The sequence below is a fragment of the Sus scrofa genome, chromosome 2 (genome assembly GCF_000003025.6).
Source record: "Sus scrofa isolate TJ Tabasco breed Duroc chromosome 2, Sscrofa11.1, whole genome shotgun sequence".
NCBI classification, from domain to species: Eukaryota; Metazoa; Chordata; class Mammalia; order Artiodactyla; family Suidae; genus Sus; species Sus scrofa.
The window spans coordinates 107800499-107818813 of record NC_010444.4 but is presented as its reverse complement, the minus strand read 5'-3'; the positions used below and the strand labels follow the sequence as shown (position 1 = coordinate 107818813).

The 18315-nt window shown below is 36.0% G+C and overlaps 1 protein-coding gene across 1 annotated transcript in view; it reads left to right on the top strand.

Moving 5' to 3' along the window:
- Positions 1-3756, top strand: part of SLCO4C1 (solute carrier organic anion transporter family member 4C1) — a 72342-nt gene extending 68586 nt beyond the window's left edge. The window contains exon 13 of the mRNA XM_003480882.4: positions 1207-3756. Coding sequence (XP_003480930.1) covers positions 1207-1367 — 161 coding nt within the window. The 3' untranslated portion in view covers positions 1368-3756. The remainder of the gene's footprint in view (positions 1-1206) is intronic.

Sequence of the window (18315 nt, the reverse complement as noted above, 5' to 3'; positions counted from 1 at the left end):
TGGTTGTGATTATTTTGGCACTGGTATCAGGATAGCTTATTTCTGCTGCATGTGTTTAAACCCAAGGCATGCTGTCTGAATTTATAATGAATTTAATTATTTAATGAATTTAATTTAGAATATTTAAGTTATCCACTGAAGAAATACAATAATCCATAAAAACAGAGTTAATACTGACGAGAATAGGCAAAATTAATCTTCCCACCACTTTTACCTGTCAAAAAACATTTTTTTATTGAGTGTGTTTTTATGTTTAAAATGTTGATTGGTTATGTTTGCACTTTTTGACCAAAAATATAGATAATGAATTATCCCTTTACCTACTCTGATGAATATGAGAATTATTTTTCCTAAAAACATACACCTTTAAATGGTCCCTAAACACTGTAACAATGGTACCTATGTAATTGATTTTCTTAAAAATCTAGAAATGCTTATTAGCTCAGTGAGTATTCCTGTTTTTCAAATACATGTTTGGAGTAAAATATTAATGATTAACACAAACAAATTAGCTACTGCAAAAACTACATTGTGAGGTCGTTTATTTTATTTGACTGGCACTTAGATGCTTGTACTATGGCCAAAGCTAGTTTCTCTTCACATAACTGAGCTCAAAAATCAGAGTTCCTTGAAAACAAATAAAAGCTTGTTAAGTGAGTTTTAATGTTTCACATTTTTAGTTGATGCTTAAAGGTAAATTTCATGTTCAAGGATGCTGTAAGCTATTTTCCTTGGTCATGTACAATCATGGGAGTTCCTGCTGTGGCACAGCAGATTAAGGATCCAGTGTAGTCTTTGTGGTGGTACAATGGGTTAAGGATCCAGCATTGTAGCGGTTTTGTTGTAGGTTGCAGCTGTGGCCAGGATCCAATCCCTGGTCTGAGAACTTCCATATGCCATGACTGTGGCCAAAGGAAAAAAAAAAAAAAAGAAAAGAACATAAAATCCTAACCGAGAATAGAATAATTATTGTACATTTTCCTTGTTTTAAAAAGAAAATAGACTAGTTTATTGAATTGTAGACAAGTGTTCTTGAAGAATATCACCTTTCTCACTAAACTTTTAAAAACTTAAAACAGAGCTATAATTGCCTGTATACTCCTTCTCTTTAGTAAGTTTCTATTCATGAATAGTTTTTCAATGAGAATTAATTTTTGTAATAATTAAAGATCCATATACATGATTAATTTTTGTTTTTATATTTAGGTATTATTTGTAAAATTTTCACTGTTTTCTTCAATGGATGTGCAGTCTTTTTGTATAAACCACCACCATCAGCCACAGATGTGCCATTTCAAGATCAGGATGCAGTTGTGACTACAGTTTCATTAGAGTGTGATCTCAATGAAGCAGGAAATAAAGGGTGAATCAGAAAAAGAGAAGACTTTTACAGTTCGATTAAAAATTGGCCTCCATTTGTAAGAATGTATATTGTTGCTGGAACAGTAACTACCCAATATGGACAATCATTTTAAAAATTGATATTTTATAATTAAATGTTTTTTCCGTCTAGTATGGACCCTTATTTGTTTGTGTTTTAATGTAAGAAACAGACCTGTGCCTTCAATGCCTGTCAGAAGCCTCAGCACATACACATACACACAGGTATGAAATTTCAAACTAATAAACTCTACTTGAAAGAAAAAGCCAATGATTAGTTAAAAGTTTACTTTTTTTTTTTGCTTTTTTAGGGCCTCACCCATGGCATATGGAGGTTCTCAGGCTAAGGGTCCAATTGGAGCTACAGCTGCCAGCCTACACCACAACTAGAGCAAGGTGGGATCTGAGCTTTGTCTTCAACCTACACCACAGCTTATGGCAACGCCAAATCCTCAACCCACTAAGTGAGGCCAGGAATGGAACCCTCAACCTCATGGTTCCAAGTTGGATTCGTTTCTGCTGCACCATGATGGGAACTCCAAAAAGTTTACATTTTAAAAACAAAACAACGTTTCTGGCCTCGCTCAGTGGGTCCTAGATTCGGTGTTGCCATGAACTGTGGTGTAGGTCACAGATGTGGCTCAGATCCCAGGTTGCTATAGCTATGGTGTAGGCAGGCAGCTGTAGCTCCGATTTGACCCCTAGCCTGGGAACTTCCATACGCTGCAAGCTCAGCCCTAAAAAACAGGCAAAAAATAAAAGTAAAAAAATAAGAACAAAGTGATGTTTCTATCCCTCTTACAGCTTGTTTTATAATTATCATTGCCAGTAGTTTGGGCTTGTTTAGAAAACTTATGGTGTAAAAATTTAAATTCATCAAGTTTATGTTTTTAAGTTTCAAGAGCTCTTATTGAAAGACCATGAATTGAAAACCATCTAAATAATATTGTTTGTTTTTAAATTTACAAATACTAGTCTATCCTTGATTTTTCACTGCAGGTTATGAAACTATTGGAATATGGGTTAATTACCTTGTGTCCCTGTACATAGTGAATTCAGAAATAGTAGCATGGTATACATATATTTCCACTTTAACTCAAGAATTTCAGGAGGTAATTTTTTGATATTGCAGGTTTCTAACACTTTCATTATTCTGTGATAGTATTATTCACTTACATGTCTTCCAGAGGAAAGTACCAGTTTCGGTCAAGAAAAGTGCCAATCAGACACAAAAAGATTTCCTTATTTTTTTTAGGCTTTCTATATCCTATACATGGAAGCAGGGAATTGAAACATTTTCCAGCTATACAGTAATGGCAAGTCCTCAGAAACTTATTGATAGAGTGTGAAACAACACAATAACTGTAAAACATATTAGTCTAAGGCCACTTAATTTAGAGAAAGAAAGCAATCACTCTAGTCATAGAAATAGTTTGATAAGTCACTAAGTAATTGACATTCACAATGATTTTTAGTCATCAAGGATTTCGTACTCAGCACACTAGATTTTATAAGATGATATATTTTTACAATTTGAAGTAAATTTTTTTTATTTTTTTGTATCTACTATTTTTTTTAAACTTTGCATTATTGATTTACAATGTTCTGTCAATCTTGTTGTATAGCAAAGTGGCCCAGTCATTCATATATATATATATATATGTATTATGCACACACACACATTCTTTTTCTCATATTATCCTCCATCATGTTCCATCACAAATGGTTTGATATACAAAGTTTTTTAATGAAAATGATTAAAGAAAATAATTTTGGCACTTAAAAAAGTGAGACTATAACATACATACTTACAAAGAATACCTCCTTTTATGATAGAGCATTATAGACACTACTGTAATTTATAAACATTGTTTATATTTTTGGATACACCTAGATTATATAAGTTGGTATTATGCTACTTAAAATTTTTTGTTTTTAACTTTATTTTATTTTTGGCCATGCCTGCAGCATGTGGAAGTTTCTGGGCCAGGGATCGAACTTGAGCCACAGCTGTAACCAGAGCCACAACAGTGACCATACCTGCTGAGCCACAAGGGAGCACCCTATGCTACTTTTAGAACATAATTTTTCATAATGTGTATTTTTCACGATTTGTAATGATTTTTAAGTGAGCTTGAATTTGTAAGTTGACTATGGTGATTTTTGTGCATAATTGAATATATGTCTTTAATATTTGGATTTTCTAACCTCTAGGAAATACAAATGTAAAACTCTGATACTTGGAAAGAACTGTATAAATTGTTTACCTGTGTTATTTGGAGGAAAACACAAAACTTTAGCTCTATTTTTTTCAAGATTTTCTTATAAATAATCATGTAAAATGCATGTTTTTTTAAAATTAAAATGTACTAGATTGTTTTAAGTGTTTAACCATATTGGTACAGATTTTGAACTATGATTTATCTCTGTTTATGTATATACATGCATATTTGATGATTGGGAGAGGGAAAATCAGTATATTTTTGAACTTGGTGAATGTAATTTATTCAGTGATTCTGCTATTTTGGTGGATATATTTAATTCAATATAAGCCATTCATTATGAAATATACAATAAAATTCTTTCACACACAATTTCCATGTGAGAGATGAATATATAGAGGTCCCCTAGTGGTGGTGGGCAATGTCCACCTCTGGAGTCAGAACTAATTGCAGTGGTTTGTCTTGCCACATGTAGACCACGCAAGAAGCACCCCATCCCTCTTAGCCCACGCAGGAGGTGCTGAACACGCTGCTCCTAGTCAGGGTCCTGGGAAGTTACAGTAATCAGGCATGTGTGTGCACTGCCTTGAGCATTTGGAAGTGGCAGCAGCAGGTTGGGTGTGTTCCCAGGGGAGTCAGAGCAACAAATGGTGATGCTAGGTCCCAGTGCCCTCTTTTTCTGCCAAACTCTGAGGTTATTGGGGCTGCAGGTGGAGCTTATTCACAGACCCCTAGTGGTGGCAGGCCACAACCCCCTCTGGTTTCTGAGATGACTGCCGTGGTTTTTCCCTGCTGCTTGTAGCTCACGCAAGAGGCACCCGGTTGCACTTAGCCCCCCACTGCCTGTAGCCCACACAAGAAGCACCCAGTCTCCTGTAACTTGAGCAAGTGTCCTCTCGCCACCCGGTAGCCTGCACGAGAGGCGCTCCACTCCCCAGAGCACACGCAGGCGCAGGGAAAGAGATTCTTATGGCGTTCTGCCCGTCCTCCTCCTTCCCTCCCCAACTTCGCTCCCCTTGCTTCTCCTGCAGGTCCATAGCTCCTCAAGGGTTTTCGTGGCTGTGGTGTTCCGCTCCCCAGCCCCTCAGGCTGTCTCCACACATCCAATCCTAGTCCTCTTCCTGGAACTGACCTCCAGAGCCTGAATCTCGGGCATCAAGCCCCTGCCGGAGGGTTTCAGGCTGTGGTGTTCCGGGAGGTGGTGCAGATAAGCCGTGTGGCTCTCACTTTGCTTTGCCCTCCTCAGTTCAGCTGCTGTGCTTTTCTCGGCAACGTTGAGGTCCCTCCATCTTGGCTGATCTCCCTTTTGGTTAGGTGGTTTCTCAGGGTAGGGGTTCCTTTCCTCTTCAATAGCTCCTTTTCAGTAGTGCTAGTCCCATCTTGATTCCCTTTCTCTATCTCTCTCTCTGTTTTCCAGTTATGTGGAGGATTATTTTCCTTTTTGGGAGGTTTATTTTCTCCTGCCAGCGTTCTGTAGATCGTTTTACATGTGGTTCTGTTTTTTTGGATTTGTTTGTGGGAGAATGTGAGCCTGACATTTTACTCTGCCATCTTGATCCTTCTCTTTAAAGTATTGAATATTTCCTGTAATTTCTTGAATTCAGTAAAGTGAAACAGCAGTTGTCGGGGGTACAAAATGGTTGCACGTGCGTCATTTGTTTACCTGGTGACCACGTGACTGACTCCTGGGAGCTGTGGCTGCTGCTCACGTCTTAGGGGAGTATCTTCCACATATGGCTAGTGCTGGAAAAGATCAAAATTCAAAATTCCAAGTACAATTTCTACAGAATGCCTATCGCTTTCACGCCATCCTAGTGTTAGAAAAAATGGTAAGTTGAACCATTGTAAGTTGGGGGCCATCTGTAGTGAGGAATTGAGCCCCCTCTAAGTAGGACTTTTCCCCATGATTCAGTTCTAATTTGGGGGCTGAGAAAATGGAAACGTTCTGATACCTAAGAATGGCCACATTATCTATGGAATCCATCCAAAAATGTTTTCAAGTGGGTGGAGCTAGCAGATCCAGCAGAGTATTTGAAGGTAACAATGGGATAAAAACATTATTTTTCCTCAGTTTTGCCTTTTTAAATTACTATTTTTGTATCCTTTCACTTATTCAGAGGAAATAAACATTGTGATTTCAGTGTATTTCTTTCTAACCTGTGAAAATACCTATTAACATTTTGAAATTCATTAACTAGTTTTGGGCTTGAGCTGTTGGCAGAGATGAATAAAATTGAAGTCACCTGTGGAACTTTAGAACTTAATGTTCAAGCCCCATCTGGTACCAGTTAAACTCGTTAAAAATTTCCTAGGTGATTGGTAAAGTGAAATCAAGGCTGGAAACTTGTGCATATAAAGTAAGACTCTGAAGAAGACGTGGAAGGGCACGAATCACATTTTGTCTCCAGTGATTTAATTATATATTCTTAGTTCTAATTTTGATCTCTAAGAGAATGCAAGTTCGGATTGAAAGCACAGGAGACAAGAAACAATTGAGTAATACTGAGAGTTGAGATACTGCTGGGGCTTTCTTCTGGAAACACAGAAAAAATGTGCTCTCTGGGATGCTGTTAAGTTGGGAAAGGAAGGTCGCTAGAAAGTTGGCGAGAAATGACCTGTTTTAAACTTTTTTCAAGGCCCTTTCAGAAATGAAAAATTGGAATATGGGATTTTATAAGTTCCTGATTTTCTTGCGTTAGTGAGGTTTTTCACTAATAATGTGAGCGTCACTTATTACAGCCTATTTCATGGAGAGCTCCAAAAGTGGGGCTTGAGTGCGTGGCAATTATGTGTCAATGGCAACTGAGAAATTCTGGTAAGTAAAACAGCAGATTTGACCTAACCAAGTGGGGATGTGAAAGACACTGAGAGACATAAATCAAAGACACCCTTGCACATGCCAGCGATATTCCTGAGATCTTTCTAAGAATATGGAAACAGCTGACCCAGCTGGCTCCTCGATGGCAGGATAACTCTGGTTTCTGCTAGTTGTCATCAAACAGAAGCTTGCCTAAGGAAAGGAAAAAATGAGTCATTGATTCAAATGTATCTGATTTTTTTTCTTCTCCTCTTTCTCTTGTCTTATATACATCCTGCTTTTGCCTTGGTTAGATTATATCAGTCTATTGTTTGTGTCCTTCTTCTGTAAGTTAGTGGTGTAATGATAATTACTATAGGTCTTTGACAGGGAATTTGAAGGTCTGTAATTATAAGCAGCAAAACCTGGTGAGTAACACTACTCGTGAAAACGCTTCTGAAAAATATAGTGAAGTTCAGGTAAATTCTAGTGAAAATGCGGCTGCTGTTGCTTATTGAAAGTATCACTTATTGCTTATCCCTTGGATATGAGGAAATGAGTTAGACATATATTTTACATTCACTACAGTTCTATCAGTTATTTCACTTTTAAAGGGATTATTAAAGCCCACGGAAATTGTTTTCAAGGCCAAAAGCTAATAAGTGTTTGAGCTAAAACTTGAATCAAAGTCTTTTTTTTTTTTTTTTTAAATTCCAAAGCTCCAGCTTTTTCTTTTTCATTGGAACATGCTGAGGTTAACTAATAATGAATTTTTAAAACCCCAACACATGTTTAATTGTGGGAATTACCCAATATATCTTTCAATACTAAAAAAAATTTTATGAGGTTATAGTCAGTAAGCAAATTTAAAGCACCTAGACATAAAAATGTACTGGTTTCGAGAAAAATTGTTAAATTTAAATCTTTTTATAGCCTTTCCAGGCTTGCAGTTTGTATTTTTACCAGCAGGTGGTGGTGTTGGATTGGCTACCACAGTAAAGACGCTTTGCATCTTGAACCTTTTCTTTTTCTCCAGGGAAGAGCATTTCTGGCTTTTTGGTAAAAATTGCATTTTGCATTTAAAAATATCCTATCCCTTTAATAATTTTGCCAGAATTCTTTCCTCATTGCAATTAATTGTAAACATTTCCAGTTAGAATAGAGAGTATTTAGTAACTAGTAAGAATTATTTGGTGCCTGCAGCAAGTTTTCATTAGGTTGATATCTTCACTCATTTAGAAATAGAATGGCACATGTTTCTGATTTCATGAGTTTTCTCTCCAGATACTGAGAGAATTTTTTGTTTATTCTATGTTTTATTTTTAAATAGCAAATAGCTGTTTATATTATCTTTCATAAAAAGAATTTGATCCTGGAGTTCCCGTCGTGGCGCAGTGGTTAACGAATCCGACTAGGAACCACGAGGTTGCTGGTTCGGTCCCTGCCCTTGCTTAGTGAGTGGGCTGTGAGCTGTAGTGTAGGTTACAGATGCGGCTCGGATCCCACGTTGCTGTGGCTCTGCTGTAGGCCGGTGGCTACAGCTCCAATTAGACCCCTAGCCTGGGAACCTCCATATGCCAGGGGAGCGGCCCAAAGAAATAGCAAAAAGACAAAAAAAAAAAAAAAAAATAGAATTTGATCCTTAAAAAGCATAGAAAAAAAACAAAAAAAAAAATTTCAAATTTTTTTCAGGTTGTCTTTCCACTGGTAAGCATGAATTCTGTACATACCAAAATTATTAACATTTTAAAACTGTTGGGCATTTCATCCCATCAGTATCTGTAAGCCCTTCTCAAAATCAAATTAAAAAGAATGAATTTGAGATGAGAACATTAATATGCTCTCATACTGACTTTATACTTGCTATTAAAAGGAGATTTCAGTCCTTATAATTCTCAAATCCTTTTTGGCTAGCCAAGAATGCATAATGTTGCATGTTTTCTTATAAAACTGCATCTCCGAAAGTTTTTCTTCAAGACATTTGGGGCTTTAATATGCATTTTTGTGACTAAAGTTACCTCCCTCAAAAAGTTGGAATCTAATTGGCAAAATATAAAAAGTATGTGAAGAGTTAAGTAAAGTGACTAGAAATTTAAAGAAATTGTCAAAACATTCAGCTTCCAGAAACATTTATTGACCCTTTACTGAATGCCAGAACTCCAAAAATTGGGGGATGGGGTGGGCACTGGAAAGAGAAATAGAAAAAGATTGAAAGGGAAATACTTTGTCTATTCTTTTGGGGCTTGTGGACTTTTACAAATAGAAGTGTATTTAATCTCTTCTATTAAAATACAGTTCATTTGTATCACGAGGAATTTTTTGTTGAAGAGTTTGGTGTCACTCACAGCACTGATAATACAGAAATACAGCCCCTCCTCACTCACCCCACTTCCAAGCCAGTGCTTACAGTCAATAAATCTATGGAAGTATATTATAATGGTCAAGTTGTTACCAGAACACATAGGGAAGTGACAGCTGTGTTGGTGATTTAGAAAGTGATGTATTGATGTAACGTTACAAAGCAATGCGAGATCACAAATGATTTGCACAGCTCTATGCCCAAACTGGTTCCATTAGAGCAGTCTCCATAATGGAACAGACCTTTACAAGCCCTGATTATGCATCCTGATCTCATTTTCCACAGGTGATAGTGCTTTTTACTTTTCAGAGAAGACAGGGCCCATTAAATAGGACTGTTCTCAGTTTCTCTTTACATCTTTTTACACTCTGTTTACAAATTAACATTTATCTGTCTTGCATTCCATCTCAGTGGAAAAGAGGTCTTTTCAAACTGTAATCTACCAACCTAGTCCCATCATTTCATTCTGAATCCCCCTGATCTTTCTGAGGTCTTCACTCAATTTCCCTCTGTTCTGTAGAATGTATTATTCTCTCTCTGTTCCATCTCTTTCACATCTAAAGAGTCTAATGTATTCTATTCCATAGACAATCCTGTTGTCTCCCCCATGTCTTCGAAATGCCCAAGTCCAGCCCTGATCAGCCTTTAAATATTTAGGGTTATAGTGGACATGTCCCTTGGGCTAAATCACAGCCATCATAAACTGAATTTATCAGCAGCTGAACTCACCATCTGCCCTGCCCCTCCTTCCTTTCTTACCTCTTGTTTTCTCTATTTTGATTAATGACTGCATCTGACTGACTCCCAGACTCCATCATTTGCATTCTAAACCCATAAACAAGTCCTATCTTAACAATTGATTATAAGCTAGTCACAAATATTGCATATAGTGATTAATTTCATGGAAAGAATAACATATAAACACAGTTTTAAATTTCTTCAATAAATATGTATTGGATTGTCTTATGTGAAAGAGAATTCACACAATGCCATGTCTAGATCAAGAATAAGTTTTTTGTTTCCTCACTATCTATATGTATTGTCAAGACAATTGAATTTTAGAAAATCAAGAAGGATAAAACATTAAATCTCTTGGCTTAATTTTTATTTTCAGACATTATTTCTTTTATGAACATTTAATAATTTAATAATCTGAATGAGGAATTACTTGCTGATATAAACTGTCAGTGAAAATGCTTATTCTCTTAAATTCTTATTTTCCAGCTACACAATGCCCAGCTGATTGGCCAGTGCCAGTCCTGAGAAAAAGCTATAAAACAATATCTATGGTTTTGAATATTTAAAGATGATTTTATCAGGTATTAGGATATTAAAGCACAAATTGCACTAGCAAAGTGAAACAAGAAAGGAAGGCTTATTTAAGGTTGTTGCAATAGTGGAGAGAGACCTATCTCAGTGTGTACTCTTGAGAGAGAAAAGGTGGTATGGTTTTGAAGAGGTGGGGTAAGGTGGAGATCATAGGCCTTCCGTCTGTGTTTACAAACTGGCTTTAACCAAAAGAAAAGGAACCTTTCTTTTATCTTCCTGGGTGAGGTAGTTTTACAACCCAGAGCATGGAGCCCACTGAAGTTAGGTTCCTGTCCCTCCACAGAAATGGGAGAGGGCAGATCAGTGCATTTAAAGGGAAGGCTCCCAAGTCCCTAAGAAAGACATTCCTAGGTTGTAAATAGGCAAGAAGCTTTTTAAAAATTTTACATTCTGGAGCTTGGGTTAGTAGATGTAAACTATTGCATTTGGAATGGATAAGTAATGAAATCCTGCTGTACAGCACAGGGAACTATATCCAATCACTTGCGATGCAACATGATGGAGGATAACGTGAGAAAAAAATGTCCATGCATGTAAGACTGGGTCACTTTGCTGTACAGCAGAAATTGACAGAACATTGTAAATCAACTATAATAGAAAAATAAAAATCTTAAAAAAATTTACATCTCAGAGACAGAGAAGGCATTTACGTTGACCAGTTTTCTGAAAGAAAATGTGCTGTGAAAAGAAGGTTAGGGTCTAGAATCAGAAAGAAGCATTTTTAAAGTCAGGCTGAGGGAAACGTTGAGGCTGTCTTGCTCAAAAGGATGTGAATTCTTGGACTCAATTTCAATCTTAAATACTCTCTGAATACATTCTGTTCAGTGTATTTTTGCTGTTGCTTGGATTTGATTTTGGATTTGATTTGTATTTACTCTTTAATATCGCAGCCCTTCATAAAGTTTGGTCTCACTTACCTTTAATTTTTTAATTAAACTATACATCTGTCAGTAGATTTGTGTTTTTACTTGAAGAGTATAACAGAGCAGTTTGCTGCCAGAAACTGAAAAAAAAATAAGCTATAGTGTCTTCAACAGACATAGATCCTATTTTGACTCTTTTAAATTCTGATATAAGAAGAATACACATGAAAGACTGCTGTGCACAGAGCAGTCTGAGATAACACAAGCTCAGACACCCTGAAACTAATTACCTACAGTTACTGGTTTGAATGTGGGCCAATAAGAGATTGGGGAGTAAGCATATTAAAGCCACTATAATAGAAGACATGAAATGAGACAAAAGAAATGAGGGATGTAAATGTAATGCATGGAAGGAAAGTCATACAGGAGATTAAGAAAATTACATTGCTCTTGTGTTTCATTCCAGGCGAAGTGCATGACCTTCCTTGGCAATGGTTCATGAATCCAGTATTTATAGGAGAACACAGACACATACCATGGCTTACAGGTTAGTTCCTTTCTGTTTTTCTTTTTTCCTTATCCTTTTTTCTTTAATGCTTAGATAATTAATTGCATTGCAAATATACAGTCATGCAGATATACACATGGAAACTTAAAGATTAGCACTGTAATAGGCTATGTTATCTCACTAAAAACAAGACTTTTCCAATGTCATATCCTCTTCATTAATTAAAAAAAAAACCGGCAGGATTTACACATTAATAACTTGAATTGATGAAGGGATGGGTTGGCAGAGCTTTTTTCTCAATTTGCAGTGAATGTTAGGCCCAGGAAGTCTGGCCTTCTGTTGGGAAGATGTCTCCATTTTGGTGGAAAGTAATTTCTTCATCAATTCATTCTCACACAGATATAAATATGAATAATATGCTTTTTTATTCCCATGGCAAGATAGCACTGGACCCTCTGGTTAGGGAGGGGAAGTAAAACCTTGGTGCCATTTCATCTGCCCATTACTATTTGATGAATATGTGCCTAATTCTCAGAGAATGGAAGGGAGAAAATATCTTCCTTTCTATCATGTAAGTTATGAGGGAAAAAAGCACAGACTGAGGTGACTTTACTGTACAGGAGTATAGTAGTTGAGAGATAAGGTACTGATCCAAGTGAAGCAGGAGGTAGATGCATCCCAGGCTGAGCAGCTGTAACCTGTTCCCTGTGGACAGATAGCTTCAAAGTAAGAGCTTCATCCTGCTTGGATAAAAGACAGAGACCATCCATTTCTCATTCTTGAAGTCAGGGAGACCTCCAGAACTACACAATTGAAGAAAGGTCTCTTAAGGGTCAGAGAAAGGGCCACCAGACCACAGTACATCCTGTCAACTTCTCAGAGACCCTTGTGCTAAAATCCGTCCTGAGGGCAGGACCCTGAGGCAGGCCAAAGCCAGAAGAAGCAAGATGATTGGCCAGAGGAAATCTGGAAGGACTGGCCCTATACAGGTGATTTAAAGGACCTCCAAACCAAGTGTTGCTCTCTTCCTTGATTGCCCTTTCTCTCTGCCTGTCTCTGTCTTGTCTCTCTCACTGCACCTCAGCCTGCCTGTGCCTGTGCTTTCTCTGCACCTATCTTCTCTCTTTAAATAAACACTTAATTGCCTCACTACCCTCAGTCTCTTTGCTGAATTCTTTCTCCAAAGGGACAAAATTCTGGGGACCTATGTCAAGTGGTTAGTTTTCAGCATTCTCACCTGATATACACCCAAGACCACAAGGACTCCCAAACTTTCTTAGTTTACAACAGACTTAGCGTCTCAGTAATTTTTTCATGGTGTGTCTAGACCCAAATAAACAATTGACAATTATATTATTAACTAGATAGATATGTAGGTCCAAAATTTAATAAATGCTTATTTCCTAAAACTTAAGTTATTTGAAAAAAATAAAATTTATATTTTTATTTGTTAATCACAATTACTAATAGGTGCACCTGTTGGACCCTGCACACCTTCTCCAATCTTGGAATTGGACTGAACCATCATCCTTGTTTCCTTTCCTACACCAAGTTTCACAGGTACTTGCTTTCATTATCATAGTGATGGCTGAAAAGCCATTTTTGCAAAGATTTGACATCATCTAAAGGAATATAGTGCAGTTAAGTATTAAGACTTTGAATTTCTCAAGCTAGCTGTTTGTATAGAGTACAACAGATATCGAGTATTTCTGTGTTTTGTTTTTTTTGTCTTTTTGCCTTTTCTAGGGCCGCATCCTTGGCATATGGAGGTTCCCAGGCTAGGGGTCTAATGGGAGCTATAGCTGCCAGCCTACGCCAGAGTCACAGCAATGCAGGATCCGAGCTGCATCTGCGACCTACACCACAGCTCATAGCAACATTGGATCCTTAACCCACTGAGTGAGGCCAGGGATTGAACCCGCAACCTCATGGTTCCTAGTCGGATTCATTAACCACTGAGCCACGATGGGAACTCCTTTTTTTTTTTTTTTTTTTTCCAACTTTAAATATCCTACAGGCCTTTGTGAGTTTGCTATGGCATACTGGCTTGTTTAAGGGCGAATACAAATTAAAAATTAGATGCTTAATTCTCCCTGCGGAAAATAAGATTTCTTTTCCGTTATTTTTCTAAGAGTATTTACTTGAGAAGACTTGTAATTGTAGCTTCTTCCTCTCTATTCTTTGTTTTTAATTATATTTTTCTAAGCTTTGGGGCTGAGTTTCCAAATATGATCCTAGACACAGACTTTGCATTCTTCCTTGTTTTGACTTGATTTAAATGTTACAAACAAATTATGATTATATATTGAAGAAATGAGTTATGTGCCATAAAATCCCATAAAATCTAGAGTTAGAAGGCAGCTGTCATACTCCTTTTTAAAAACTGACTGTAGAGACAAAAGGTGATAGAATATGGATTTTGTAGGTTGCCAAAGAATGACAAGGTTAACACCTAGAATAGATGTAATTATTTTAACAAACTCAAAGTGTGTGGTTTGCCAGAGTTAAATTCCGCACCTAAATTTCAATATCACATCACAGTTTTCATGGTTGATGAAAGAAGGATTTTTTTTTTAAATGGCTAACAAAGAAGAAATATGTTGAAATTATAAAGAAAAAAATTTTCCTGTTTGTTAGAATTTGTGAGACCTTAGAAAGTGTGTTCAAGGAGTTGAACAAGGCCTGCCAGTTAAGGGTTCGGTGTTTGTCACTGCTGTGGCTTGGGTTTGATCTCTGGCCTAGGAACTTCTAAATGCTGTGGGCATGGCCAAAACAAACCCCAAAAAACAAAAAAACAAAACAAATTGTGTTCAATTGATGTTCTGGAATTTTCCTTTCAGGAGATTAAATTTCATTGATATTTTTCTGTATTAATTTATAACATTTTTATATGACAGTTGACACGAATCAAATAATCTTCCCATTACTTCCACCATTCCTCTCTCATTTGTTCCACTCCCATAATTAACTAGTGTAATAGTGCATGGGCTTTCTAATTTTTTCCTCTATGCAGACACATACAAAACACACAAATATACACACACATTTACACAGAATTTTCTTATCCTTTCAGTTATTCATTTGTTTATTGGATTTTACAAGACTGGGAAAACACAATAGTGTGACAAAGAATTTTACACCAGCTTTTCCTCCTTTCATTTACTGTACTAAGGGCATAGTCAATGCCTCTCTAGACAGATCTTGCCTAGTTTTTAAACAACCTCATAAATTTCTAATGTATGACTCTCATGATTAATTTACTCTTTCTTTCCATAAATAATTTGAGATGCCAGTATCTTTAAATGGTTTTGTATGTTTTTGATGAGTCTGTCAGTTACCATGAGATTAAACAACCTTACATGGTGATACCTAATACAGCCTATCTGGTGGGTTCAATATCATGTCATCCAACTTCATAGACTTGGGATTGAGATCTTAGAAAAATCTTTAGGGAATAACAAATTTTGAGAAGAATATTAAGAGGACAAGATTACACTGGAATAAAGACTGAATAGTGACATGGAAAATCATCTAGTAGTAATCATAGATGAACATAATAATTTTTTAAAAAGAATGAAAAATACTCTCTTGCAGGACAGCATTTGCTAAATATTGATGACAGCATTTAAAAAACATAATATAGATGGAATGCTAAAAATGACACATGCGATTAAGGTAGTCAGTGAAAAGAAATACATCTCAGATAAAATTTTGAAAGAAATTAGACAACTTTCAATCACATGATTTTATAAAATCGAAAATCAAAATTGTTTGAAATTTTAAATTACATCATAATATTACCTACAAAGTTCTGATTTCTTAAAAAAAGCAAATGTGATTTTCATGTCTCTAAAAATTATATGGGAAAAAAGTATTTGGCTGTTTAAAGTTTGTAATGTATAGGAATTCATTTGCAAGTTAGATTCTGCAATCAGGCAATATTATTTTATTAAATTTTCTTTATTAAGTAAATAGTATAACAAATCCTTTTATCAAATGAATATATTTTGTTTTTATTAAAATATAATATGAAACTTCATTTATGAGCAGGTATTGTGTAGAATCCAGAAGAACACAAAAGCCAGGTTTTATAATATTGTGTTACTCTTGAATTAGGTTACTCAAAATTTCTTTATCTCAGATGTCTTACATTCCAATTAATTTTAGAAAAAAAATTAAATTTTTATTGAGGCATAGTTGATTGACCATGTGTTAATTTCTTCTACATAGCAAAGTGATTCAGATATATATGCATATATGTATATATTATGAATACTGAATACTGAAAAGAATTCTGAATACACTTTTTTTTAAAGTATTCCTTTCCCAATATGATTTATTATAGAGCACTGAATACAATGGCCAGACTACCCAAAGCAATCTACAGATTCAATGCAATCCCTATCAAATTACCCATGACATTTTTCACAGAACTAGAACAAACAATCCAAAAATTTATACAGAACCACAAAAGACCCAGAATTGCCAAAGCAATTCTGAAGAACAAAACCAATCAGGAGATATCTCTCTTCCAGTCTTCAGGCAATATTACAAAGCCACAGTAATCAAGATAGTATGGTACTGGTACCAAAACAGACATACGGACCAATGGAACAGAATAGAAAATCCAGTAATAAACCCAGACACCTTTGGTCAATTAATCTTTAACAAAGGAGGCAAGAACATAAAATGGGAAAAAGACAGTCTTTTCAGTAAGTGTTGCTAGGAAACCTGGACAGCTGCATACAAATCAGTGAAACTAGAACACACCCTCATACCGTGCACCAAAATAAACTCAAAATGGCTTAAAGACTTAAATATAAGACAAGACACCATCAAACTCCTGGAAGAGAATATAGGAAAACATTCTCTGACATCAGCCTTACAAATGTTTTCTCAGGTTAGTCTCCCAAAACAACAAAAATGAAAGCAAAAATAAAACAGTGGGACCTAATCAAATGGACAAGCTTTTACAAAGCAAAGGAAACCAAAAAGAAAACAAAAAGACAACTTACAGAATGGGAGAAAATAGTTTCTAATGAGGCAACTGACAAGGGCCTAATCTCTAAAGTATACAAACAATTTGTACAACTCAACAGCAAAAAAGCCAACAACCCAGTGGAAAAATGGGCAAAGGACCTGAAGAGACATTTCTCCAAGAAAGATATACCGATGGCCAACAAACACTTGAATATAGTTTTCTGTGTTACACAGTTAGGACCTTGTTGTTTGTTCCGCCCCCCAGCTCCGTAAAATAGCTAAATAGCTTACATCTACTAACCCCAACCTCCCCCTCCATCCCTCCCAGCTCCCTCCCCCTTGGCAATCACAGTCTGTTCTCCTTGTCCGTGAGTCTGTTTATTTCATAGATGGGCTCATTTGTGTCGTATTTTAGATTCCACGTATCTCATGGTATTTGTCTTTCTCTTCCTGACTTCACTAAGTATGATAATTTCTAGGTTTCTCCATGTTGCTGGAACGGCATTATTTCATTCTTTTTTATGGCTGAGTAGTATCCTATTACACACACACACACACACATATATAAATATAAATATATATAAAATACTATATATTATTGAAGATTATATATAATCAGTATATTATTAATGATTATATATATGTAATCTTTATCCATTCCTTGCTGATGGACGCTTAGGTTGTTTCCATGTCTTGGCAATTGTGAATAGTGCTTCTATGAACACATCAGTGCATGCATCTTTTTGAATTATAGTTCTGTCTGGGTATATGCCCAGTAGTGGGATTGCTGGATCATATGGTAACTCCATCCTTGGTTTTCTGAGGAAATTTCATGCTATTTTCCATAGTGGCTCTACCAACTTACATTCTCACCAACAGTATAGGAGAGTTCCCTTTTCTCCATACCCTCCTCAGAATTCGCTATTTGTGAACTTTTTTATGATGGCCATTTTGACTGGTGTGAAGTGGTACCTCATTATAGTTGTGATTTGCATTTCTCTGATAATTAGCAATGTTGAACATTTTTTTCTTCATGTGCCTGTTGGCCATTTGCATTTCTTCTTTGGAGAAATGTCTCTTTAGGTCTTACCCATATTTTAATTGGACTCTTTGTTTTTCTGTTGTTGAGCTGCATGAGTTGTTTGTATATTTTGGAAATTAAGGCCTCATTGTTTGCATCATCTGCAAATATTTCCCCCCATTCCATAGTTGTCTTTTCATTTTGTTTATGGTTTCCTTTGCTGTACCAAAGCTTGTAAGTTTGGTTAGGTACATTTGAAACAAATAATTGTGAATTGCTTATCATCATTTGGCAGTATCATAGTTTGTTTTATGTTTTCCTTTGCAGGTTATTATTTAAATTTTGAAAAATTTAAATGAAATTCTGCTTTGCATTTAGAACCTTTTCTTTCAAGCATATTTCCATGGGAAATAGTTTTGTGTGACATGAAATTTAAAATTTTTTATAATTGTACTGAAAAATAGTGAAATACGATAAGAGTGTGACTGAGTTTCTCATTCATGAAGTGTGTCAACCTGAGGTTTAATAAGTTGAGGCTGTGCCTAAATGCATTGTTTGAGTATCCATATCCATAGTAAGGCATCAAGAGAAAGTTTCTGTTAAGGCATATTGTTTCTGTTAAGGCATATTGTTTCTTTCTTTTTTAAAATTAAAAAAAAATAAGAAAGAGAAAGACAAATACCATATGATATCACTTATAAGTGGAATTAATATACAGCACAAATGAAACTTTCCACAGAAAAGAAAAGCATAGACTTGGAGAACAGACTTATGGTTGCCTTAGGAGAGAGGGAGGGGGTGGGAGGGATAGGGAGCTTGGGGTTAACAGATACAAACTATTGCTCTTGGAATGGAT